Here is a 26,802-nt window from a genome sequence, read left to right on the forward strand (position 1 = left end):
TTAATATTATCAGCATTCGAGCAGCTACCGGGATTGAAAATTAATTTCCATAAAAGTGAATTGTTCTGTTTTGGCCAGGCTCGGGATGTAGCTACTCAATATGCCGAGTTATTCGGATGTGAGCAAGGACAATTTCCTATTAAGTATTTAGGCATACCAATACATTATAGGAGATTAACGAATGCCGAATCGAAGCACGTCGAAGAACGTCTGCAAAAAAGACTCGCGAGTTGGAAAGGAAAATTGTTATCCCTGGGAGGAAGACTAGTTCTCATCAATTTAGTATTATCTAATACGGTATTGTATATGATATCTTTCAACTACCCAAAGGAGTCTTAAAAGATTGGATTATTTTCGATCCAGTTTTTTTTGGCTAGGGGATAGTGATAAAAAGAAATATCGACTAGCTAAATGGAATGTCCTTTGCCGACCAAAAGATCAGGGAAGATTGGGGATCCATGACCTACAGGTTAAGAACTCAGCCCTCTTGGGTAAGTGGCTTTTTAAGTTACTTACGGAGGACGGTGTCTGGCAAACACTCCTTAAACAAAAATACATTTGCACAAAACTGTTATCACAAGTCCTATGAAAACCTGATGACTCACATTTTTGGGCTAACCTAATGGTGACTAAGAAACACTTCTTTCACTTTGGGGTATTTAAAATTAAGGATGGATCAAAAATGAGATTCTAGGAGGACTAGTGGTTAGGGAATACCACCCTTCGAAAACAATATCCGGCTCTATATAATATTATACGACAAAAAGGTCCTACGCTTGCTTCTGTTATGCAAGATTCGCCACCGGATGTGACGTTCAGACATGACTTAATTGGTACGAGACTACAGTCTTGGAACGCCTTGTTGGGACGCCTGGCATCGGTTCAGCTGTCACAAGGTTCCGACGAGTTTCATTAGAATCTATGTGGGAATGGAAAATTCTCAATGGATTCCATGGTATACGCATTGGTACAGGCTGATGTGCCAGTCAATAATAACAAAAAATGGCCCATGAAGGTTCCATTCAAATTAAAGATATTTGTGTGGTACCTTCGCAAAGGTGTCATTTTAACTAAAAATAACCTCGTTAAACAGAACTGACATGGCAACACGAAGTGTGTATTTTATCCTCAAGAAGAGACAATAAACATTTATTCTTCGACTACCAGTTTGCACGGTCTATTTGATCAGCTATCGAGATGGCTTCCAACTTGAACTTCAGTTGCCAATGTTTTTGGTAACTGGTTATTTTGGATTGATAAAAAGTTTAGAACCATTTTAAGGGTGGGAGCGCTTGGCGTTATATGGTCGCTCTGACTGAGTAGAAAGACAAGGTTTTTAATGATAAAAATTCCTCTCATTTACAGGTTTTCTTTTGATGCACAGGTATTCTCCGTTCGTGATCCACCTTACAATGAATGAAGTTTTGAGACCTTTAAAACCTTTTTATGAAGGCTTCTATGCGACTGAAGAAAGTGGCGAGGGATATTTTTATTCCACATGGATGACAACGTAATCTCTGGATAGGTCCTCCATAGACGACGACGATTTACACCAACATGATTGTATTACGTCTGTTGCCGTTCTATTTTTCGTACTTTTCAACTGTGATTGTGTGCTTAAAACTTCTTAAGTAATAAAAGTCATTTATAAAAGAAAAAAGGAGCCGGGCAACCCAGCTTGACCAACACAGGCCAGGCGGACGCACGGCAAATTTTGACGAGAAATACCCGTTATAATTCAACAGAAACTTCACGCAGTGATGCATTGAAGATCCCTAGAGTACATACAAAGCGCGTATGAACCTAAATTGCACTCTAGGAACAGAAAGCGAACACCGGCGCCGGGAACATCTCCACCATACGACTCACACCGTCACCGGCGGCCTCCCTGAGCTCGAAAAACACGACAAAAAGCACAGGCGCGCATGCGCAATCTCGTCTAACCATCCTCTGACCACGCACACCAGCAGGAGCGCCCCCGAGAACCATCGGCAGCTCGCCGGAGGAACCTCTTCTTTCGCCCGTGAAATACATGGCGCACGGCGACCTCCTTCAGCTCAAAAAATATGACCGCAGACATGGGCACGCGTTCAAAATCTCGTCTAAGCATCATCTGGCCACGCACACAAGCAGGAGCGCCCCGAAGAACCGTTGAAAACTCGTCGGAGGACTATCTTCTTCCGTCCGTGGAAGACGCAGACACATCAGTTCTACTTAAACAACACACCCGTTCAGCAGTGTTCTCGGTCAGTGCAAGTATAGTATATTCCGTAACGAAATAGCTCGCATGTGTGTGTGTAGACAACAATAACACATCAACAATTCCATCAATTATATTCTCTAATCCCTTACAACCAAGTCCCTCCTTTGTAAACACGTCTGTGTTGACCCAACACTGAGGTTCTTGAACTAGCCATTTCTCAAGATGTGCTCTCAACACTTGATTCTCCTCAATAAGAGATGCTTGATCGTACGCAGGGATGTAGGCGGGCATCCGCCCGCATAACATAATATTAATTCAAATTAAAGTAAATCTAACAAAATAATTATAACTAATCTAAAATATTTTGACTTGAAAGCAAGGCGGATCGGGGCGTGCCGCTCTACATTCCCAATCGTAAGTAGAGTTAGTCAACAAGGTGGGCTTGGCTCGGTTACTTTTATATGAAATCACAAAGTAGAGTTAGTCAGCAAGGTGGGCTCGGCTCGGTTACTTTTATATGAAATCACACCCGCCACAAAGTTAATTGATCAAATAATACGATTTTGGAGAACTAAGTCTAGCTCAGATAGTTAGGTTCCTTATAGTGGAACAAGGGTTCAAATGCGAGATTTGGCACTGATGCTCATATTTTTTCTAGATTTAGTTTAGGTTTTCCAACAATGTTCATTCAGTGTGAATAGACCGAAGGGTATCTTCATCAACCTCAAGATGATCTCTTAAAGGGTCTCATAGTGATACAGTGTGTATGCATAGAGATAAGTGTAGGTGTGTATGTATGAATGCCTACATCTGTTGTGTTTTTTTAAAGGGTTTCCCCCGCTTTGATACAAAGCAACCAACACCGTACAAAGATCATTGCTGGGGTGAACAACACATCAAGCCCAAAAAACGAAAAAGAAACAAATGACAACAGCGTTAATTTGACAAAGAGCGGATGTTGTGTTCAAAATAACTAAAGCGATTTTGCGACATGTACGGAATAGCAGGTCCTAGGCAAGTTCATGTATGAACAGCTAATTATCTCAAATACATTACAACCTAGAACATGGGGTTACATGACAACATGTGATATACAAATATCTAGCTAGGTATTCGATCCACTCATCAAAGTGCCTACTCTACAAAGCCATTATGCAAAAGGAACTTGGACGTTGATCATATATGCTGACCGGGCACCTAATACCCTCGTAAGTTGTAACTATTAAATATGGACAAAGATCTACAAAGGCATATAACTTGAAGAATAGCCCTTCAACGTATGCCCATGCATAGTAAGGTTGTAACATTTGTAGCTGTGCTTGGTCTTCTAGGAGTAGAGTATAAGGAAACGAACCCTCCCGCCTCTTGTTCAAAAACACTACACAAATGTTGAGAAAATGGTTCAGAGCATCATCTGTGAGATAATTACAGGCAAAAGCGCTACAAAGGAACATCATCTTTAAGAGAAACAAATAACCTTTCTGAGTTTGAAGTCTCCAAAGAAGAGGACCTATATGAGTTGTATCTCTTTCTAAAAAATCATATACTCTCGTCCCTCTTAGTTGAAGCATGGTTTGTATTATGTATGTTGCAGACTTTAACATATACTCCCTCCGTAAAGAAATATAAGAGCTCTAAAAGTGATTGTTGCAGACTAAAAGTGATCTAAACGCTCTTAGTTTAGTGATCTAATCGCTCTTATATTTCTTTACGGAGGGAGTTGTTGAAGTGTAAGGTGGCGTTTGGTTCTGTGGTTATCCACCGTAGGGACAGGGATAGCCAGTTTTTTTTAGGATGCCACTCGTTTGGTTGGGGAGCAAGGGAGGATAGGGATAACCAGATGCTTGGGAATATTCGGCTAAAATCTGGCTGAGGAAAGTCGTGAGATTTTCGCGGATGAGGGCAGCCAACCACGCGTGAATCATTTTCCTTTTCCTTCTTCCGCAATCCCTCACCCGATGGAACCCTCATAGCTCCCTCGCCTGAACAAAGAAGCAGCGGCGGTGTCGACGATTTGGATGTGGCCCTCCTTTCAAGTTCAGATCCTTCGTGTCCCTCCTTTCCCTCTCTCTTCTCTGTCATCCCTAATGGCGATATGTGGCCATGGGCTGGTGGGGAGCGGGAAGCGTCGACAGCGGGGAGCGGGGAGCGGGAAGCACCGACGGCGGGGAAACAGGGAGATCTGGCGTCGGGGAACGCGAAGCTCTGGTGGCTGGGAACTGCGAGATCTCTGGTTTTAGGAATTGGAGAGAGCTTCTCTGTTCTTTCTGTATATGCGACCTGATGTTCTCAGCTCAACTTTAATTCTATTTCAAACACACAAATGCCTATATCTAGCCACCTCTTATCCTCCCAACCAAACAATAAAATGTGGTTATCCAACTCACTCAATCCCTCACAACCAAACAACATAAACTGGCTATCCCCAACCACCTGGTTAAGGATATCCTCAGCCACGTCATCCTCGCCCACGAACCAAACGCCACCTAAATGTGGATTGTCTAGCCCTGGCTTCGCAATTTATCTGAAAAATGTTGCTCCCCCCTTGTGTCCTGTGTCCACGTATAGGCCTCTTGAGCCATACCTATGAGTCTATCCACATGTTAACTTCATGCATCACACGTGAGAGGGGGTGTTCAAGTGTATATGTGGATTGCCTAGCTTTTTCATCAGTTCAGACTTTTGGTTGCATTGGCTAGTGCATGAAGCTTAACAGGAGTATCTATAAATGCAACTCAGAAAAATTATGATGGTTTGGGTGTATTTTTCAGAAATAAAGTTATCATTTCTCTTCACGTGCACTGTTTGCAAAAATAAATACTCCCTCCAATCCATATTAATTAACGCTGGCTTAGTACAAAGTTGTACTAACTTTGACCTAACCCAGCATCAATTAATATGGATCATAGGGAGTAAATACATGTACAATCTAGAACTTCTATTAACGTGCATTACGAGAGGCTGTGTTGTGTTGGGAACCTACAACTAGTAGTCATACTTAGAGAAAGCTCATCGCAGGCAAAGCCAAACATTTGTAAGCAGATAGTGTGGTTAACTAAGTGGAACAGTTTTAGTTCTAAGGAAGCCAGAATGCAGGCAGTTACTAAAAACAAGGAAATGAAGAAATGCAGCAAGCGTGCACAAGTCAGATTATTACTTACCCTTTACAGAAAAGACAATCAGAAATATACTTGTGTCCATCTGTACATGGTCAGCTTATTTCACTTGGTCACCTCTCAAACCAATTGCGTCAGAAATATCTTCACTGCTGCCTTCAGACAATTTCATTTCCTTCACTTCCTCAAGCTGCCTGAGGAGATCTAACCTCTCGGGGCCATATGTGGATGGGATCTACAATACACAAACATACACTTACATTTACATGTTGCAACGAGGAGAGTAATGAGGGTTTATACAGAGTTACAAACCATGGAAGGCACATATCTCTGGATGAAAGCCAAAATAGCAGCATGCCCAACAGCAGTAACCTGGAAACAAAGGCACCTGTTTATAATGCTCTGACATGGAGACAACTGCACTAAAGCCAAAGTTCACAAGCCAAGAAATATGATTTACACTCTTAGGCGCACAAAACAAAATCCTTGACCATCCCGACTTGGTATTAAATGAGTTGGATTGTCCCAATATGGGTAACAGTGGATGAAGCAAAGAGATTACAGGATTATGGCACAAAACTGGAAGAAAGAAACAATATGGACCTCCGGAGACTTGTTCTCCTACAGCTTGATTTGTGGGAACGCAATCTGTAGGGGAGAATTAGATTAGGAATCAATATGGGAGCACTTGGGAGCCATGGAAGGGAAGATGCAGCTAGGGCTGGAGGCCCTAGGTGCAGATGTTATGTGTGAGGAGCTGAGGGGCAGAGAAAGAAGGGGTATCTCCTAATTCTCTGCTTCATTAAATCTCACGGTGGCTACCTCATTTTTATATATAATATATAGAGGGTCTGCCTTACATACCAACTCTAAGTCTCTGACTCACGACCAAACCTACGGTCTATTCATACGGACTAACCTATAGCTTTCCTATCAACAGTAATAATAAGTCTACCTAAGGACGCTATCAATAGGAATTCCTCCTGGTGATGCGTTCCCCTAATCTGGAGGATTCTCCATCTTGTATTGGTGTTATCTCTGAACTAGACTGCGGAGGCGCCAAGTGGTAACCATGACCATGACCCTTATATGTCTGCCCCTACATAACATCTCTCCTTCTGTCGATGAACAGCTCGTCCTCAAGCTGGAACACAATATAAAGACACTTGAAAGCTTCAACATCTTCCCATGAAGCATCTGAAGCTACAAAGCCTTCCCACTGAATAAGCACTTGCCACACACCTCTGTACAGCCTGGCTCGAAGGACCTTGGTTGGCGAAGGAACCACACTACCATGGTTTGCGGTGGCCACCGAAAGGTCTTCCCGAGAGTCCTCTCTCTAGATTCAGTGGTTGACTTCAATGGGGAGTTGCAAACTATGGACGACGGCTTGACGCAGAAGGATGGTTGTGTGACAGCTGCTGTTGCACATTGGTTGCACATCGCATGTAGCAGCTGGGATCACCGAAAAGTGATGGCAACACATAAGTGATGTCGATGGTGGTGTTACTTGAGCACTCTAGGTCTGACATGAGTTAGTTATACAACGCAATGGCGATGTTTTTACGTCGTTACATTGTTGAAGGCATTGCTCGGATATGCTCAAACTAATTTTTCAGGGTGAAAACCTAGATCCTAGCCTTGGATGGTTGGATCCAGTGATGTCGGGGTCAAGGATCTGCGTCCAAGAAACCTCTCCAAGAACTAGGGTTCATACTCTGGGGGGCTTTGCTTGGCAACCTATGACCCGACGACAACTACGGCGAGACCATGACGAGCGCACTGACTCACACCGGACACGACGAGGACGCGCCAGCTATCCAGGTTCGGGCCACCATGCGGTGTAATACCCTACTCATGCCTGTGTTGGATTGCTCTGTAATGGAGAGCTTGTAGCTCAGGGTACACGAAGTGTGGGGGAGAATGGTTAGATCCCCTTACATGGAAGCGGCCCTGCCACTTGTGTAGTGCCTTGGTCCTCTTCCCTGAAATATGAGCGGGAAAGGGTGGCCATAGGACCGCAATTCAAAGGGGGACAGGCACTTAGGCTTATCCTGACTAAAGGCGGTCTCCGCATGTTAAAGTAGTCATCCTGACATGCTGGTGGGCTCGATGATGACCTCCACCCCGATGCGCTGATCCGTCCTGATCTCCTTGCACAAAAGAGGAAACGCTTTGGGGGAGGCAGACGCCGTTGCTCCCTCATCATCAAAATGGAAAGTAGGCTTCGGTCATGCCCCACCGTCCTTATCCTGACAATGGGACGTCATCCACGTGATGGGCGCAGAGCCCCGCGACTGGCGCCATACGAGATACCTCATGAAGCGGCCTCGCGAGTGGTGGCCTCACGAGGCGCTTCGGTACTTGGTGGCCTTAGCTAGGCTTAGCCTGGCGGTGAGGGGCCTTGCGAGGCTAGCCCCTCGCGAGGCGGCTTCTTTCGGAGCGGCCGCAGCCAAGCCGTCCTCCACGGGCCGGCCCAAATGTCGCCTCCTGGGCCGGAGGCAGACGGGCCATAGTTCCCACTGGGCCGAGAGTAGCCCCCGAACCCGCGGTGAGAACGTTCCGCCCATTAGGGACGAAACGGTGTGGGGCCCATCGAGCTGCCAGGCCAAGAGGCGACGCATGGCGGCTTTTGCGGGCGCGGCGCCTCCACTTCCCACGACGCCTCGGTAACCACCGCCTCAACGATAAAGCCGGCACGTGCGGGGCGTAGGCACACCATTGCTCCTTCACCCCATCCTCAGTCTGCCTCGCGACCGACAACTCGGCTTCCCCCTTTCTCCAACTTCCCCACCTCCGTCAGCAACCGTCGTGGCCATGGCTCCCAAGAGGAAGCTCTCCGCAGCCAGGAAAGGGAAGAGAACGGCGGAGGAGGCGGAGCCGCTAGAGCCAGCGTCGGCAAGGAGCAGGGGCCGGGGCCGGGGTCACGCTTCGACCGTGGCGATGAGGGTTCCCCTCGAGGGCCGGACGCGCTCCACGGCCACCGCAGCGGAAGCGGCTCCGATTCCTCCGGCGGGAGCGAAAGTGATGGGAGCCCCCAAAACGTCAAGAGTGAAGACGAGGATTCTGACTAGGCGCAAGCGGCGTCTGGGGCGGACCCCTGAGGACGATTCCTTCCTTTTGCCCCTGCACAATCAATGTAGCTCGGGGGGGCGTGAAAATATCTTGTATGGCACTATGTCTTAAGTACTTGACTTTTTATGCTTTTTTGTTTTCCTCCCCAAGCCTTACTTTCCCTTTTACGTTGCCTTTGTGCCCTATGTCGTCGGGGCCCAACCGCCAAAGCGGGCTACAACTGCCCTAGTATGCCTGAAGCGTGCGCTCAGCAAGGCCAGAGGGTGTAGGGCTCTTAGGGCTGGTAGGAGTCCCTGAGACGCGATGCTCAGGATCCCCCCTTGACGTGTAGGCGGCTCGTGCCAAGGAAATCAGGATGCCTCGAGAGCGAAACGAGAGGGAGAAGACCCGCGTTGTGCTTTCTTAGCTACTTCGATGTGTGCGGCTTGGAGCGAGTCCTCCGCAAGGAGCGGTTCGTGAGGCGCGGTCCCTCGCAAAGCCTTCTTCCCACGGAACGTCGCTCGCGAGGCCTCCGAAGGGGTGCTCTTAAGGCCTTCGATATCCTGCACCAGGAAATTGCCAACTTTTCACAAGTAATGCAGCAGGGCTCGCTCCCGGGGTCACCTATGGGTGTTATGCGAGGAGACAAGACCACCAAGGACCTGGTGAGGTGATGTACACGGCAACAGGCCTGCGAGCCCGAGCTCAGTCGCTTGGATTTTGCAGTGCTGTTGGGACTGACCCGAGCACAGGCATCGTGCCCAGCCCCCGCTCGCGTGACAGACACGGGAAAGATCACGAGCACGCGCCCCTCCTGAGGAATACTCAGTTGCAAGCACAGAGCTCCGAAGGAAATAAACTTTACTGATGCATGAAATAGATTCATTATACAAGAGAAAGATACATGGTGCCATGTTCGACACGAGTCAGCTTGAGGATGTGACGGCCGGTAGGACCCTTAGGTAAGTAGGCCGCCAGCGCGGAGCATGGGGCTTCCACGAGAGTGGGACGCCAGCGCTGAGCATGAGGCTTCCACGAGAGTGGGAGGGAGCTCCCGCATGCCGAATGCAGCGCTGGTAGAGAGAGCTCCGGAGCGTGTACAGCTCCATTTCATTCGTACCCGTGGGGCCACGAATAAAACTTGCGAAGATGTTGGATGTTCTGTACCGGAACACCCTCCTCCATTTCGAGTCGTGTCGCGCCGGACCAGGAGATGTGCGTGACCCTGAAAGGGCCCTCCCACATGAGTGAGAGTTTGTGGAGTCCTTCTCTAGAGAGGATCCGGCTCAGGACAAGGTTGCCCGCCTCGAGGGTGCGGGGGCGTATGTTGCGGCTGTGATAGCGACGCAACGCCTGTTGGTACCTTGCCGTGCGGAGGGCAGCCTGGCGACGAGCCCCTTCGAGGAAAAAGCAAGTCATCCTCCCGCAGGCCGCCCTGACGAGATTCATCGAAAGCCAAAACCCGCGGGGACCGGTGCTTGACCTCGGCCGGGAGAACCGCTTCTGCCCCGTAGACGAGGAAGAAAGGCGCCTCGCAGGTGGGCTTGGTCGCCGTGGTGCGAATGGACCATAGCACGGATGGGAGCTCGTTCAGCCAGCCCTTGCCGCAGGCCGTGAGCTGCTTCTTAAAGCTTCTGGTCTTGAGGCCCTTGAGGACCTCCACGTTGGCACGTTCGGCCTGACGGTTGCGTCCAGGGTGTGCCACGGAGGCGAAGCAGATCTGCGTGCCAATGGTGGCGCGGTAGGTCTTGAAGATGCCACTGGTGAACTGCATGTCGTTGTCCGTGATGATGCAGTTGGGGACGCCGAAGGGGCACACCAAACCCTTGATGAACTTGATCGTGGACCCAGTCGGTATGGCCCGAACAGGCTCCACCTTCGCCCACTTGGTGAACTTGTTGATGGCGACATAGAGGTAGCGATAGCCGCCAGCCGCACGAGAGAAGGGCCCGAGGATATCCAACCCCTAGACCGCAAAGGGCCACGAGAGGGGGATGGTCTGGAGCCCTTGCACTGGCTGATGAATCTGCTTCGCGTGGAATTGGCAAGCCTCGCACGCCTGAACCAGCTCCGAGGCATCCTCGAGCGTTGTGGGCCAGTAGAAGCCGCTGCGGAATGCTTTACCTACGAGAGTGCGCAAGGTCGAGTGGTGGCCGCAGTAGCCTCTGTGGATGTCGGCGAGCAGCTCGCGCCCTTGCTTCTTGGAGCCCTTGCTCCTTGGAGATGCACCGCGGCGCGATTCCGTTTGGGTGGTGGCGGTATAGGTCACCCTCTTTCAAGTGGTAGAGCGTGGCTTGGCAGACCACACGCTCTGCTTCTGCGTCGATCTCCGGGAGGACGCCACCCTCCAGGTAGGCCTTGATCTCCGTGGTCCAGTTCTCAGGCTGCGACTCAAGCGCCAGCAGCAGACGAGCGTCTGAGGATGGTCCGCAGTCTGGTGTGCCCATGGGTGGTGCAGGAGGGAGCTCCTCATGAGGCGCCGCAAAGCTAATGATCGGAGGTGCCGCTGAGGGCTTCAAGAGCCGCTCCTCGAAGACGTCGGGGTCCTGGGGCTCATGGCGAGAAGCGCGCTTGGCGATTTCATGTGCCTCGATGTTGCCCCGCGAAGGATGTGTTGGAGCTCCATGCCCATGAAGCGCTTCTCGAGCTTGCGCACCTCGTCCAGGTAGGCCGCCATGTGCTCATCTTTCGGCTTGTACTTCTTGTTGGAGAAGTTGACAAGGAGCTATGAGTCCCCCTTGATGACGATGCACCTGACTCCAAGCGTGATGGCGGCCTTGAGCCCAATGATGAGTCCCTCCTACTCGACGAACTTGTTGGAGACCTTGTCGGTGCGGCTAAAGCAGAGTTGTACTGCGTAGTAGAGCTTGTCGCCTCTGGGCGTAGTGAGAACCACACCAGCCCCCGCGCCCTGGCGCGTGAAGGCCTCGTCGAAGTGCATGCTCCAGCCTCCGGAGATGGCCTCCTCAGACAAGAGCGACTCCTCACGAGGCTTGCCCTGGTGCGGGTCTGTCCACTCTGCCGCGAAGTACGCCAAGGCCGCGCCCTTGATGGTCCTCGTGGTGAGGAACTCCAGCTCGAAGGGCTACAACTCGATGTTCCATTCAGCAACGCAGGCGGTGGCGTTCGGGCTCTACAGGACCTGTTGCAACAGATAGGAGGAGATCACTCTGACTGGGTGACCCTGGAAGTAGTGGCGCAGCTTCCTGGAGGCCAGGAGGAGCTTCTGCTACATGGGGTATCGCTCGTGTGCGTCTGGAAGCACCGTGCTGACGAAGTAGACAGGGTGCTCGACGAGGCGCATGACAGTGGTGTCCAAGTCGTGCTCATTGGGGAGCTCAGGCAGCGGCGCTGCAGGGGCCTCCGGAGGCGGGACTCCAGAGGCCTCCTGAGGGGGTGCTTAGGCCTCCTGAGGAGGGCCCTCGACAGGCGCCGACAGGGCCTTGAGGGGCTCAAGCATTTGCCTCCGCAGGGGCGGCATCTGCAGGCACAGACTCGGCAGGCTTCTTCTTAGTGCAGACTCGCTCCTCTCGCTCCACCACAAGGGTTGCGCTGGCCGTTTGGAGAATGGCCGCTAGGTACAGCAGAAAGTGCTCGCGTGGGCACGGGGCGATCATGATGGGAGGGCTCGTGAGGTACTTCTTGAGGTCCTCAAAGGCGGCGGCGGCCTTGAGGTTCCACTTGAAGGGGCCAGACCTCTTCATGAGCTTGAAAAACGGCAGAGCCCGCTCGCCAAACTTGGATATGAAGCGGCCGAGCGAGGCCATGCACCCCGTCAAGCGTTGCATCTCCTTGAGGTTGCGGGGCGGCCGCATTTCCTCAATGGCCTTGATCTTCTCAGGTTAGCCCCGATGACGCGATGGGAGACCAGGAAGCCAAGGAGCTGGACGGAAGGGACGCCAAAGACGCATTTGGCGGGGTTGAGTTTAAGGTTGACCTTATGCAGGTTGGCGAAAGTTTCTCCCAGGTCCTCAATGAGGGTGCGCGCGTTTTGATGACGATGTCGTCGACGTATGCCTCCGCATTTCTCCCCATCTGGCACCCAGGCAGATATGCGCATCACCCTCTGGAAGGTGACTTCCGCACTCTTCAGGCCAAAGGGCATGCACACGTAGCAGAACACCTTGCAAGGGGTGATGAAGGTGGTTTTCTCCTCATCCTCCCTTGCCATCTTGATCTAATGATAGCCTCAGAAGGTGTCTAGAAAGCGGAGCATATCGCACCCAGGGTGGAGTCCACTATCTGGTCGATTCTTGACAGCGGTAAGTGGTCCTTGGGGCAGGCCTTGTTGAGGTTGATGAAGTCGATGCACATATGATTGCCACCGTGCGGCTTGGCGACGACAACGGGGTTGGCAATCCACTTTGGGTGGAATACTTCGCGGATGATTCCGACATCTTGGAGTTTCTCGATCTCCTGAACGAAAAACTCCAATAGACCACTGGGGTGATACATGGTGTCGAAGGCGACTGGGGATTCGGACCACTTGAGGCGGCCGACGGACTCAGGTGCCGGGAGGGCCGCGTTCACCTCGCGCGAGAAGCGCTTGGGGTGGTGTTTGGCGGGGGGGCTGGGACCCTCCTAGGATGCAAGCCACCCCACGGGGCCCTTGGGAGCCCCCACTAGTGACAACGCCCCTGGCCGGAGCCACGCGGCTCCCGCGCACAACTGCAGCAACGCCACGAGGCATACGACAGACGATTTGGTGGTAGCCGCCGACTCCGCCTAGCGCGGACGAACCATGGGACGGCTCCGAGGCGTATGCTGTGCGGCGCCATCCAGCTGCGCCGCGGCCCAGAGGAGGACAAACGGTGCGTCTGGGTCGCTCGACGCGCCGCAGTGAAGCGGGCAAGAAGCAAGGGGCCGCCTAGCCGCCGCGTGCAGCGAAGGTGACCTCGGTGACGCGTTCGAGCCAGGCGTCGCGGCTGTCCCTGGCAGGGCGACAACAAAGCAGCTCGCGTGCCATGAGCAGCGCGGCGTGCGGATCAGGAGGGTCGCGACGCGCAAGCGAGGAGGTTGAGGCAGAGTGGCCACACGCCTGCTCATTCACCGACGGGTGAACGAAGGAGGACAACCGCTCCCCAACGGGCTCAGTGACAGCACGAGGGCGCCGTCCCGAGGCACCTCGAGCGGTGGGCGTCGCGCGGGCCCTGGAGACAGCTCGGTGCGCTGTGCGTTCCCTCCGAGCAGTGGCATCGTCCATGCCGATGTTGGCGTTGAGGTCAAAGGCGCGAAGACGACATGTCCCCCTACCAGGCGCGCCAAATGTCGAAGTCTAGGACCTGCGTCCAAGAAACCTCTCCAAGAACTAGGGTTCGAACTCTGGGGGGCTTTGCTTGGCAACCTATGACCCGAGGACAACTACGGCAAAAGCCCACGACGAGTGCACTCACTCACACCAGACACGACAGGGACGCGCCAGCTACCCAGGTTTGGGCCACCGTGCAGTGTAATACCCTACGCCTGCCTATGTTGGATTGCTCTGTAATGGAGAGCTTGTAGCTCAGGGTACACGAGGTGCGGCGATCCCCTTACATGGAAGCGGCCCTGCCCCTTTTGTAGTGCCTTGGTCCTCTTCCCGAAAATATGAGCGGGAAAGGGTGGCCACGGGACAGCAATTCAAAGGGGGACAGGCGCCCAGGTTTATCCTGACTAAAGGCGGTCTCCGCCTGTTAAAGTAGTCATCCTGACGTGCTAGTGGCCTCGGTGATGACCTCCGTCCTGATCTCCTTGCACCAAAGAGGAAACGCTTTGGAACTCCCTTTGAGGGAGGCAGACGCCGCTGCGCCCTTATCACCAGAATGGAAACTAGGCTTCGGTCATGCCTTGCCATCCTTATCCTGACAACGGGACGTCAGATGGGTGCGGAGCCCCACGGCTGGCGCCATACGAGATACCTCATGAAGCAGCCTCGCGACGCGCTTCGGTACTTGGTGGCCTTAGCTAGGCTTAGCCTGGCGGTGAAGGGCCTCGCGAGGCGGCTTCTTCCGGAGCGGCCGCGGTCGAGCCATCCTCCGCACCCTGATTCCCACTGGGCCGATAAGTGATGAGGACAATTGAGTGTCGCTCCCTTCCTGAAGGCGTTGCTGTTGAAAAATCTTGTCATCCTGTGGTGTCATCAGATGGTTGGTGTGTATATGGTCATTGTTATTGTTTGATGCTAGTGGCTCCGGTCGCTTTGGGGTCCTTTTCTTTTTTTCCTTGCCTTCGCATATCTTTTGATCTTACATGACTTTGCTATTCACCGGCATGTTTTGTGTGTGTGCGTTGGTGTTGGCCGTGTGCATTCTATTGAATTCATGCACCACCCAACTCATCCAAAAGACCAAAAGACTGAACTGATGGAGAGAAATGGGCGGTATATTTCAACACAACCCCTCGCGTCTAGGCTTATTTAGTCCTTGAACGTAGGATGATGTAGGCCGCACAATCGTTTTTCCTAATACTACGTTGGTAGGATCTTGACCATCTCCCGCGACTCCCACGACCCACCCAGATTCTGGTCACGCACCTGCTCCCAGCCGCCGCCGAGCAGCAGCTCAAGCAGCTCCAGACCGTCCAAGCTTCCGCAGAAAAGAAGGACGCGCAGGCACTGCCCACTGCCGGCGACATCGTGTTGTACAAGCCTCCCGATCTGTCCGTCTCGTGGCTGGAGGGAGAGGCCAGGCTGGAGGGAGCCCCTCGATCTCGTCCAAGCCTCCCGATCTGTCCGTCTCGTGGCTGGAGGGAGCCGTCTCGTGGGCCAGGCTGGAGGGAGCCCCTCGATCTATCCATCTCGTGGCTGGAGGGAGCCCTTGGGTCGGAACCAGCCGCCCGCCAATCAGCCGCCCCGACTGCTGCCTGGGTTGGCACTCGATCTCGCCCCGCTCCACCTACCGTCTGATCGGATCTCGCGGTTCTCTCTGCTGTCGACGCGGTTTCGATCCCGTTGACTGATTTCTTTTCCAAAACGAAAAAAAATGTTTACTGCGTCGGGCTATGTTGCTGTCCCTCGTTGTTCGTGATCTTCGATGGTAGTAACTACACCGAGTTCATTGGCTTTATGCGCATTCACATGCGTGGCATCCGTCTCTGGGGTGTTCTTTTTGGCGAGGTCTGCTGTCCGTCACGTCCGGTTCCTCCTGTGGCTCCCACTCCGCCGATCCCTCCAGCTCTTCCTGCGGATGCTCCTCAGACTACAAAGGATGCAGCTAAGGTTGCTGATGAGGCTGATATCCGTGCTTATGATGCGAAGGTCTTGGCTTATGAGGAGGCTCTTCAGGTCTATCACGGTGCTCTGTCCGCTTACACCCAGTGGCTTGATGATGATGCTCATGCTGCAGTTGTTCTCACTGCTAGTGTTCTACCTCAGTTTGCCTCTGAGTTTTTGGGCCTTCCTACTGCCTTTGAGATGTGGACTTGCCTTCGTTAGCGCTATGCGTCCTCTGGTGATGCCTTATACCTCTCCGTGGTTCGTCAGGAGCATGCTCTTCAGCAGGGTGACTCTACTGTTGATGACTTCTACGCACAGAGTTCTGCTATCTGGCGCCAGCTCGATTCTCTCCGCACTGCTGGTTGTCGTACTTGCCCCTGTTGCCAGACTGTCCAGACCAACTTTGGAGTTTCATCGCGTCTACGAGTTCCTGTCTCGGCTCCGTAAGGAGTTTGAGCACCGGCGTGCTCAGTTGTTTGCTCGTGGCCATATTTCTCTCATGGAGGCGCTTTCTGAGATTCGTGCTGAGGAGACTCGCTTAAGTGGTGCTGGTTTGCTGGAGGTTCCCTCGGTGCTCGCTGCTCGGGCTACTTCTACGCCCCCTGCTGCACCGACCCCTTCTCACTCGAGTGCTCCGCCGCTCTTGCCCACTCCTTCTGGAGGCTCAGGTCGCCCCCGTCCACATTGCGACTACTGCAACAATGATGGTCATATCGAGTTCCACTGCTACACGAAGAAGAAACACTTGCGCCAGGCGCAATCATCATCTACAGAGACTTCGTCATCTACCTCGACAGCTTCAGCCATCACTTTGACTGAGCAGGATATTATGCTACTTAAGCGTCTGCTCGCTGCTTCAGGTTCTTCCTCGACGGGTACTGCTGGTATTCTGACTCAGGCTTCCCGCACTGAGCAACCACCTTCTACACAGTCAGGACGGTTTCACGCACACTCTGGTTGGAATTGGCCTTCGCCGCCATGATATTATTATTATTTTCTCTTCCGCTGCCATCATCCCTAATCTAGTGTCTGTTTTCTAGTTTTCTATTTTTTCCGCTGCGTCCACCAAATCCGTTGATATTTTGTGTTTTCTCATGCCATGTGAGTCCACCATACCTTAGTCCGTCGGCCTTTTCTTTGGTGCTGATCCTTTCTATGCAACTTTTGCGGCCTATTTGCCCTTGTTGTTTTCTATAGGATTTTCTGGACTTCTTTTGCATTGTCGATCTACGTCCATCGTGCCTTATCCGCCGAGCTTCTTTCGCCGTCGGTTGTCGTGGACTATGATTTTCTGCGCAATGCTTTATTCTCTTGATGTGTCATCTTCTTTTGACAACCCATCTTCTCTTGATACTTATCTTGTATCTTCAAGTGATGCGGTGTCTACCTCTGATGTGCCATCTCTTCGTTCTCTCATTCGGCGACTCGACAAGTTTTGAAGACTCTTCATGCTACGACGACACTCTCAAGACGCGGATTTGGATTATCATTGTTTTTTTTAGTATTACACTTCTTCAAATGCAATGCTATTGCATACGCTTTGCATTTGAGGGGGGGGGGGTTAGGAAGTATTAGTATTAGTCTAGGAGTCCTCATTAGTCTATTAGTATTAGTCTAGGAGTCCTTATTAGTCTATGTTTACTTTCCTTGCACCTCAAGTCTTGTGTAATATATATATGCCCCTTGCGCCTTCAATAAACATAAGTTGCTTTCCTAACAAAAAGAAGATGGCACATCAAGAGGAAGACACCACATCACTTGAAGGTACAACATAAGTATCAGGAGAAGATGGGTTGTGAAAAGAAGATGCCACATCAAGAGAACAAAGCATTGTGCAAAAAATCATAGTCCACGACAACCGACGGCGAAAGAAGCTCGGTGGTTAAGGCACGATGAACATAGATTGACAATGCAAAAGAAGTCCAAAAAATCCTGTAGAAAACAACAAGGGCAAATAGGCCACAAAAAGTTGTATAGAAAGGATCAGGACCGGAGAATGCCTGACGGACTAAGGTATGGTGGACTCGCATGACATGAGAAAACACAAAAATATCAACGGATTTGGTGGACGCAGCGGAAAACAAAGAAAAAATAGGAAACACATAATAGACTAGATGCAATGGCACCGGAAGATGATAACGAGGCCAAACAGCAGAGTTGTAGCAGCATTAATCGCACGTAAGCAGCTAACAACAGATAGCACCAAGTAGCAGCCGAACACAACTAGCACCACGTAGTATAGGAGGAAGTAGCTAGCGGCAGCACGTAGTCAAGCCAGCTTGCGGCATGAGACGAAGCAGCATGCCTGCAGCAGCAAAACGCAACCAGTCGCTAGCAGCAGTTGAAGGAAGAGCCGCACGCGGGCCAATCCCAATCTGGCTCGCAACAGTAGAGTCAGATCGAGAGTGGGGCGAGATCCAGCGAGGCAGCAGCCCGATCCACGCCCGATCCGGCGAGGGTGTCGTCTGAGGTGGGCGACTGGCAGCGGGATCCGGCCTGGGACGACTGGCGGCGGCAGTGGACTAAAATCCGGCGAGGGCGGAAGACTGGCGGCGGGATCCGGCCTGGGACGAGGAGCACCGAGGCGGAGGCGCGCGGCGGCCTCCTCCGAGGCCGGGCGAAGGCGAGCGTCGGGGACGGCACGGCGTCGTCCGGCCCGTCGAACGGGAGGAACCCGACCGAGGGGACGAAGATCCCCGACATCCGGTGAGGGGCGGCCCCGTGCACCACGACGAAGAGCGGGGACGCGAGCCGGCACTCCCAGGACGGGCGGCGGCGGGCGGCTGGTCCCGTGGTGGCGGCGCGGAGTCGAGTCCCTCGGACAGCACGGCACGACGCGGCGCGGATCCTGGAGTTAGGAAGGCCCACGCAGCTGTAACGTGCCGGGCAGATCGCGGGGCTGGTGGTGTCGTGGAGCAGCAGCGGCCGCCAGATTGGAACGACAGCGGAAGGCAAGATCGACCCAGAGAAGAACAAACCAATCGAGGACAAAAATAGTGGATCTTAAGGACAAGTTGCAGCGTCCGGAGACCTAAACCTAGGCTCTGATACCATGTTAGGAAAGCAACTTATCTCTATTGAAGGCCCAAGGGGCATATATATATTACACATGACTTGAGGTGCAAGGAAAGTAAACATAGACTAATAAGGACTCCTAGACTAATACTAATAGACTAATAAGGACTCCTAGACTAATACTAATACTTCCTAACAGCGATTTCCCATTACAAAGTCGCCTGAACAGGGGAGATCGCTAGAGCACATTAATGTCGTTGTGAGAACCAGGCATTGCCAAAGAAAGCATGCCAAATCGACAAGTCCCTTGATGCCACTGAGTCAAGTATGATGGTGGTTTCCTTTATCTTATCTTGGTACATCCCGCACAAACCTTTTGAGGCAGTTCTTCCATTCTCAATGCATGCAATCAACTGAACCGAACATAACTGGAAAACCTCTTGCCGCTCCAATAGCCATCAACCTTTATGTATCTTGCACATTTGGTTCCATCAGATACTCTACTCCAAACACCTTCACCATTACGCGGGAAAATCTCATAGTGGTCTTCAGGCATGTGCTCTCTCCCATTCGGACCATTTCACCAACGGCATAGATGGCCGTACCTCATGCAAGAATCCTCAGATCAGCCGTGCATTTCTGCTTAGGAGAGAACGAGAGTTCTCTGCAACAATCCCTGTTGAGCCTGAAGTAAGAATCATGTGCCCCCACTCCCTCCACCATGTGCAAGAACAAGGGTTTGCGCATACAGAAGAATCGACAATTTTTTTTATCAGGGACGGTTGGTCCAGGCTTAAAGTAGTCCTTGTAGAGCAGCCGTCCTCCAGCGACCCTATCCTGGTTGAAAACTATTCTCTCTTTGATCAAACCCTTGAAGTTCAGAATGTGCTCCACCTCCCTGTCCATTTCCTCTTGGATGCTCATGATCATCATCATCTCGGCATCTCTGTCCGCCAACGACGAATCAAAGAACTCCTTTTGCATTAGTTCATCAAGCTCTGAAACTAAAATGTCACAACTTGATTTGTGGGAACGCAATCTGTAGAGGATTAGATTAGGATCAATACGGGGAAACTTGGGAGCCGTGGAAGAGACGATGAAGCTAGGGCTGGAGGCCCTAGGTGCAGATGTTGTGCGTGGCTACCTCATATATAGAGAGGGTCTGCCTTCAAACCGATTCTGAGCTCTGACTCCATGTCTAATACGAACGAAACTATGGTCTATTCTATACGGACTAACCTGTAGCTTTCCTATCAATAGTAATTCCACGTAAGGACTCTGCTTGCAGTAGCAATACCCCCATCAATAGGAATTCTTCCTGATGATGCGTTCCCCTAATCTGGAGGATTACCAAGAGCGATTCCATCTTGTATTGGTGTTATCTCTGAACTAGACTGCGGAGGCGCCGAGTGGCGACCACGACGCTTATATGTCTGCCCCCACATAACATGTTCAGAAGGTACAAATCCGAAAGAAATACTCACTGGTAGAAGCATGAGTATTCCTATTGGAACGACAGATGCCAAATCTGTCAGGGTTCTCTGAAGAGCCTGCTTCTCCTTCTGAGTTAGTTCCTCCCCTATAAGAGATCTTTTCAGTAAACCCATAGCAGCTCCTGTATCAATTGCTAAGAGCTGTGTCCCTTGCAACACAATCTGTGCAGCACAAAGAAGATGAAATAGACTTTAACCCTTCAATACTATTAATAGTTTAATGCAAGGAATGAAAAGAGGCAACAGCTACTTAGACTATTAGATTCCCTACCAAAATAATTTGCAATCATACCACTCAACTAATACTGTTGTGTGTTGTCAAAATTTATCACCATAGAAAATATTAACACACTGTGATGCCATCAAGCATCGTTAGTGTCAGAAAACAACACAAAATCTGGTAAAGAAATGGCCAACTGCACGAGTTGTTTTGAATGTTTGTGAAAGTAACCATGTTACAGGATTTTCTTATGCAGGATGAACAAAATTCAAATGGTCATACCGTCGTACTCTCCTTAACTTTCTCTACCGATTTTGTAATAACATTTTCTTTCTTGATTACTGAACCAGAAGGCCCTGACAGAGGGGGTGCTGACTCAAAAGAGCTCATTGTTTCATCTTGAACCTCCGTTTCCTGGAACTGAAAACAGGACATGGCTGGATGAATAACTCATAAAAGCTGAAGAAATTTCTACAATAACAAAGCCAGCCATTATGGTATGGTAATGGTATGTAACAGAACTACAAATAGAACATGACTGATTGATCGTCACGTGTTGCTCAGGTTCAAGTGTTGGCTCAAATACCAACTGCATTCTCGTTTGCTGTCTAAAAATATATGTTAAACAAGCATACCTCCTCTTTTTTAGCACCACCTGCACTCTTCTGCACTCTCCTTTCTAACTCAATCAACTCACGTCTCAACTGTTCGAAGCGGCGGATGTCATTTGACTCCATGTCTATTTGATCCACCTTGGCAGCAGAAGCCTTCCACAAATGGAAAAAAAAAACAGGGAAAACCTATAAGAAATTTAACATGGTGCAAGAAAACATCTTTTGAGATAAAATTGTTGAAGATAGATATTATTTTCCAGTAATATGTACTTCTTACAAAAACTCATTTGCATAATAGGTGATGATGACTAGAAGCAATGGTGCGGCTGGCAAGTTTGCTGCTGATGTTAATTGGGCTAGCCCCACGTAATGTCATTGATGGGTAAGGCCTGTGTATGTGTGCTGCCTATTTTTTTCTCTTCTTTTCCATGTGTGGGCGGTCAACATGAGTTGGAGACAGATTAGTGGCCAAAATGTGGGCGCATTCTTACGAATAATAAAACATGGGCACTGATATGGTGCGGGGAATGTAGTCAGAGGTGTGAACATGTGTGAGGCTGTGTGGTGACTGCGTGCTGTCCCAGTACTAGCAAAGCTGTGTCACACACACCCATTGCGGCAGCTCAATCACCAACCCGGCGACCCCACAAACCATAGAGGAGAATCACGCTTGTTGTGCTGATCCACAGCTTGTTGTGCAGCAAACCCATGCAGAGAAATGTAACGAAGATAATGCAGAAATTCATACATCCTGATCCAAAGCTTGCTGTGCTGGCACAATTTTCCTTCCAGAAGTCGTACCAAAAAAATCCCAAAACGGACGACGATTGTTCTCCATCCTAACATAATAAGAATAAAAAAAAGGAAATCATTTATTTTCACCGCAAATCACCTATCACAACCATAATGGAATTAGTTACAAGAGAATATAACCTATTTACTGGTTTTTGTGGTGTTAAAACCTCATTAACCATGCTGCCCATCTTTCCGTGTTCTCCCTCGCCAGCAGGAGGCAACACGCTGCTAATAGTATCAGCCTAGTCAACCATCAAAAACTTTAGCACATGTATCATGGTTGTGTAAAATCGTTATTGTGTCACCCTATGATATTATTGACTATACAATTGGGGTTCATGTTTGTGTGCCTTAAATTATGATGGACGCAGAACTAAGTCTGCAAGATTCTGACTATCGGACGAACAAGCGTACCCATTGTCCAAAGTATGCTAGTAAGAATATTCATCCTGAGTTGGTAATGGAAATATTCAATGTTAAACAGATATATATAACAATTCCAGTTCCAATTTCGATATTTACTTCTGCATGTTTCTGGAAAACTGCTGAGACAAGCACACCAAAGATAATAATAGATGTGCAAATAGATTTGAAACTGTGCAGTCTGCCATTTAGAGTCATGGAAGTATTACTGGAATCAACTAAATAACTTCATGTTCATGATATAAACCATATACAATTGCAGCATGTGGAAGGATGGACAAACCTTTTCAAACAAATAAATCATCCCCAGAACTAGTCAGAAAGGAGCTCAGGAGCCTAAGCTACTCCTATTGGGAAACCAAAAGAAATGAGATCTAGTGTTCTCTTCAAGAAGTGCAAGTTACAATTAGTCCTTCATAGCCACCATAGTTGGTGGAATGCACTCCTCAACACTTACCAGTGAAATACCTCAAGAAATCACTGTGATCGCATTACTTGTATGCAAGACTGACTATTTTCAAACAGGAAAGTACATGTCTACTGCAGATAATTGCAGTAGAAGAAAAATAGTAAAAATACTAAGCTCACCTCCAGATATTCTGCTTTTGCTCGAAAGGAAGCCTCAAGAAATTCTGCTTCCTTCTTCAGTCTTCTGATCATTTCTAGATCGGAACATGCAGCCTTTAGATCCTCCTTACCAGAGTTGGAACTGGAAAGATGCAATTCTTGAAGCAAATTTTCTAACTTAACCAAAGCTTCCTCAACACTTTCAAGTGACTGCAACAATTGAAACTAGGATCATCAAACTTTACCAAAAGATAGCATTATTCAGGGAGGCGTAACTCCCACTTTGCACCAAGTAGATTGCCACGTGTGGCACACATCACCACTTTTGCAACAATAAACACAAAACACCATGGTAGAGGGGTAATAGTGCACTTTGCACCACCTCTGGAACACCGCTGTACAGATCATGTCACTTCTAATTCCTATTCATCCCCTCTGTTCTCTCCCAAGATTGGCGTGGTCCTCCTTTCTTTCCTCAGCAGCTCCGCCTTGCCCAAGATGAGATTCCATCAACGTTTACGAGTCAACGAGTCGTTCCGAGGTTGAGACTGGTACACTAAGTGTGAGTAATCGACACTAGTCGCCACTGAAGTTGCGACTCATAGACTAGTCGACACTGAAGTGTAGTCGGCCCTGGAGTTGAGACTCATAGACTAGTCTTGACTAGTCCTTGGATTCATAATCCATGGATTCCATAGAGCCTTTCTTCCCTTCTGTTGAGACCTTGCCCTGCTAAGGCTACTACATGAAAAATAGGATGGGGCAGAACTAGAAGGCAAGCCTTACATGTGGGGCCTTGGCTACTGACTCGCAAGTGGTTCACATATGTAGATTCCCTTATAGGCGATGAGAAGTAGCAGGGAGGTGGTACATGTTAATGAGTATTAGTATTGGTCTAGGAGTCCGTATTAGGCTATGTGTCCTTCCCTGTACCCTATGTCTTGTGTAATATACATTATGTTCCTTGGGTTGCATTGATAACATGGTATTAGAGGCTACGGTTAGTGTGTGGTGGGGGCACGTGCAACTCATGCTTTATCCCTGATCGATCTCAGTCTCCCCTGTTGGTTCGTGCGCATCTTCTCGCACACCGGTCACGCTAGGTAGCCATCTGATTTGGATCGCCCATCTCCTCCTTGGACTGGACTGCTACTTCCTGTACTACCGCTCGTGACGAGGAGCTTGTAGTCCCCAGATTGTCGTTCCCTCCTCTCCCCAGGACGGCTGCTGATGTCAACTTCAAGCTCCTGGCTGCCACTGCTGTTCACCAGGAGACTGCCCAGTGCGCCACTCCCGCTCCCTGCTGGACCTGCTCGCCGCTGTTTCCTCTGACCACTGGACCTGCTAGCTGGCACTGAGTCTTTCTCCACCGTTCGCTAAGTCTGCAGTCTGTGGTCCTTTAGCCGCCAAAAGGCTACTCCTATCCAGATCCATTGGCTGTAAAAAGAAATAGGCACAATGTCGTCTTCGTCGGGATATGTTTCAATCCGTCGTTTTATGGTGATTTTTTGTAGTGTTAATTACACCGACTCTGTCGCCTACATGCGCATTCGCATGTGTGGTCTTCGTCTCTGGAACTTTCTCTCCGGCGAGATCCCATGTCCTCGCGTCCGGTTGCCCCGGTGAAGCCTACCCCACCAGCACCACCTGCTCCTGCCACCAATGCTTCCCAGGCTGATAAATTTGCGGCCAAAGTTATTGATGATGATGCTGTTGTTGTCTACGACCAACAGGTTTCGGACTACCAGACAGCTCTAGACACTTATTGTGATGAGTTGGTTGCCTAAGCTCAGTGGTTACTGATGGCGCTCGTTCTGCGCATGTCCTGTGTGCCAGTGTCCTGCCTCAGTTTTTCTCTGGGTTTGTGGGATTCTCTACAGCCTTCGAGATGTGGACTCACCTTTGTTAGCACTATCAACCCTCCGGTGGCTCTATCTGTCAGTTGTTCACCAGGAGCATGCACTTCAGCAGGGTGATTCCACCGTCAATGACTTCTATGCTCATAGTTCTTCTATTTGGCATCAGCTTGATTCTCTCTATACTGCTGGTTGTCGCTCCTGTCGGTGTTGCAAGGCAGCCTGTTCGGACTTGGAGTTTCATCGTGTTTATGAGTTCTTGTCTTGGCTCCATAAGGAGTTTGAGCCGAGTCGCACCCAACTATTTGTGCGCGTACTTGGTGTCTCTCTTCTAGAGGCCCTCTCTAAGGTCCGTGCTAAGGAGACTCATCTGCATGGCGCTGGTTCGTTGGAGGTTCCCTCAGTGCTTGTTGATCGCTCACCTGCTTCACCGGCTGATCCTTCCTGCTTCAATGCTCAGCCTTTTATACGTGGTGAGAGACCATCCTCATCGCCATTGCAACTACTGCAACAGGGATGGTCACATTGAGTCCAAGTGTTACCAGAAGAAGTGATACCTCTCACGCGGTTCTTCAAAATGTTATTAGTGATGTCTTTTGGCCTTTTGCATTCTAGTCTCTTGGCATCCTTCCGTAGCCTTTTGGCATCCTCATGTATGTGTATATATGTTGGCTTTGGCCTCCTGATAATACAAGTTGCTTTCATAACATGGTATTAGAGCCTAGGTTTTCTCCGGCACTGCAACTCGCCTGACGATCGACATTTTTTACATTTTTTTCCAGTGTTCTTCTCTCGATCGATCTCTTCTAAATCAATCTCTCTGCTGCAATCGATCGATGCCAAGGACATACACTGCCGCTGCTCCCTCTCATCTGCTGTTTTTCTGATCCAAGTCAGCCAAGACGCCCGCGCTGCCTTTCTGGTTGACATGTCTTCCCCGTCCGCGTCCGTCTCCAGGCCGCCTCAGGCCATCCGCGTCCGCGCTGCCTCAGGCCGCCCCGCTCCGCCTCAGGCCGTCCGCGTCCGCTCGGCCTTCTCCAAGCCGCTCCGCCTCGGGCCGTTCGCGTCCGCCGGCTCCCCGGTTCCCGCTGTTGTCCGCGTCCGCCGTCCGTTGGTTCCCGCTGCTGTCTGCGTCCGCTGGTCACTCTACGTCAACTCCTTCGGCAGCTGCACCGCCTCTGCGGGCTCGTGTTGGTTGTTCTTCAGTGATTCCTCCCACGACTTCTCCACCTGGTGATTGTCGTCCTATGCCGACTTCTCTCGCGGCTTCCGCGCACCACGGAGACCGCTCTACGTCGACTCCCCAAGTGGCTTCCACATGTGGTTCTACGTCGACTCGCTACTCTCGGTCGACTATACACGCGGCTTTCACGAGTGGTGGCGACTACACATCGTCAGCAGATGTTTCTACCTCGATCTCTTCGTCCTTGTCCCTGTCGGCGCGTGAGATTGCGCAACTGTGATGCCTGCTTAATGCTTGGGATTCTTCACCGACAGGTTCTACAGCTTTTGTGGTTGACTCTTCTGGCACTGAGAAACCACCATCTACTCATTCAGGTACATCCCCATGGATTCTTGATACTGGAGCGTCTTTTCATATGACTTATGATTCGTCCACGTTGACCTCTATTCGACCTATTGAATCTCAAGTTCGTGTTCTTACGGCTGATGGCACTCCCCTCCTTATGGCTAGTCGAGGCACTCTTAGCACTTCTTCATTTCATGTTCCCTCTGTCGCTCATGCTCCTCGACTTACCATGCAGCTCATATCTGGTGGTCAGATTGTTGACTCTAGTTGTAGGGTCATTCTCGACATTGATTCGTGTTCTGTTCAAGATCGTCACACGGGAGCTGTACTTGGTGTTGGCCCTCGATGCTCTGATGGACTCTAGGAGCATGACTGGCTTCGTCTTCCCTCCGCTGCCACCACCGCGGGTCTCGCAACCCCTGTAGCTGCATCTACCAGCTCTTTTCAGCAGTGACATCATCGTCTTGGCCATTTATGTGGTTCTCGTCTCTCGTCTTTGGTTCATCGCGGTGATCTGGGGTATGTCTCTGGTAACGCTCCATTGGATTGTCTGGGTTGTAGACTTGGTAAGCAGATTCAACTGCCCTACCCTCAAAGTGAGTCAATGTCCGAGCGCCCTTTTGATCTCGTTCACTCTGATGTTTGGGGTCCGACTCCCTTCACTTCGAAAGGGGGTCATCGCTACTATATTATCTTTATAGACGATTTTTCTCGGTACACTTAGAT

The 26,802-nt window shown here is 50.3% G+C and overlaps 1 protein-coding gene across 1 annotated transcript in view; it reads right to left on the bottom strand.

Moving 5' to 3' along the window:
* Positions 1-3,143: 3,143 nt before the first annotated feature.
* LOC123412966 overlaps positions 3,144-26,802 on the bottom strand; it is a 55,100-nt gene continuing 31,441 nt past the window's right edge. The window contains exons 11-19 of the mRNA XM_045105917.1: positions 22,714-22,902; positions 21,841-21,944; positions 21,656-21,746; positions 20,929-21,060; positions 20,576-20,713; positions 20,065-20,235; positions 5,632-5,691; positions 5,365-5,554; positions 3,144-3,581 (exon numbers count right to left, since the gene is read on the bottom strand). Of these exons, the coding sequence (XP_044961852.1) occupies positions 5,420-5,554; positions 5,632-5,691; positions 20,065-20,235; positions 20,576-20,713; positions 20,929-21,060; positions 21,656-21,746; positions 21,841-21,944; positions 22,714-22,902 (1,020 nt within the window). The 3' untranslated portion in view covers positions 3,144-3,581; positions 5,365-5,419. The remainder of the gene's footprint in view (positions 3,582-5,364; positions 5,555-5,631; positions 5,692-20,064; positions 20,236-20,575; positions 20,714-20,928; positions 21,061-21,655; positions 21,747-21,840; positions 21,945-22,713; positions 22,903-26,802) is intronic.

The sequence above is a fragment of the Hordeum vulgare genome, chromosome 7H, assembly GCF_904849725.1.
Source record: "Hordeum vulgare subsp. vulgare chromosome 7H, MorexV3_pseudomolecules_assembly, whole genome shotgun sequence".
In the NCBI taxonomy this organism is placed as follows: Eukaryota; Viridiplantae; Streptophyta; class Magnoliopsida; order Poales; family Poaceae; genus Hordeum; species Hordeum vulgare.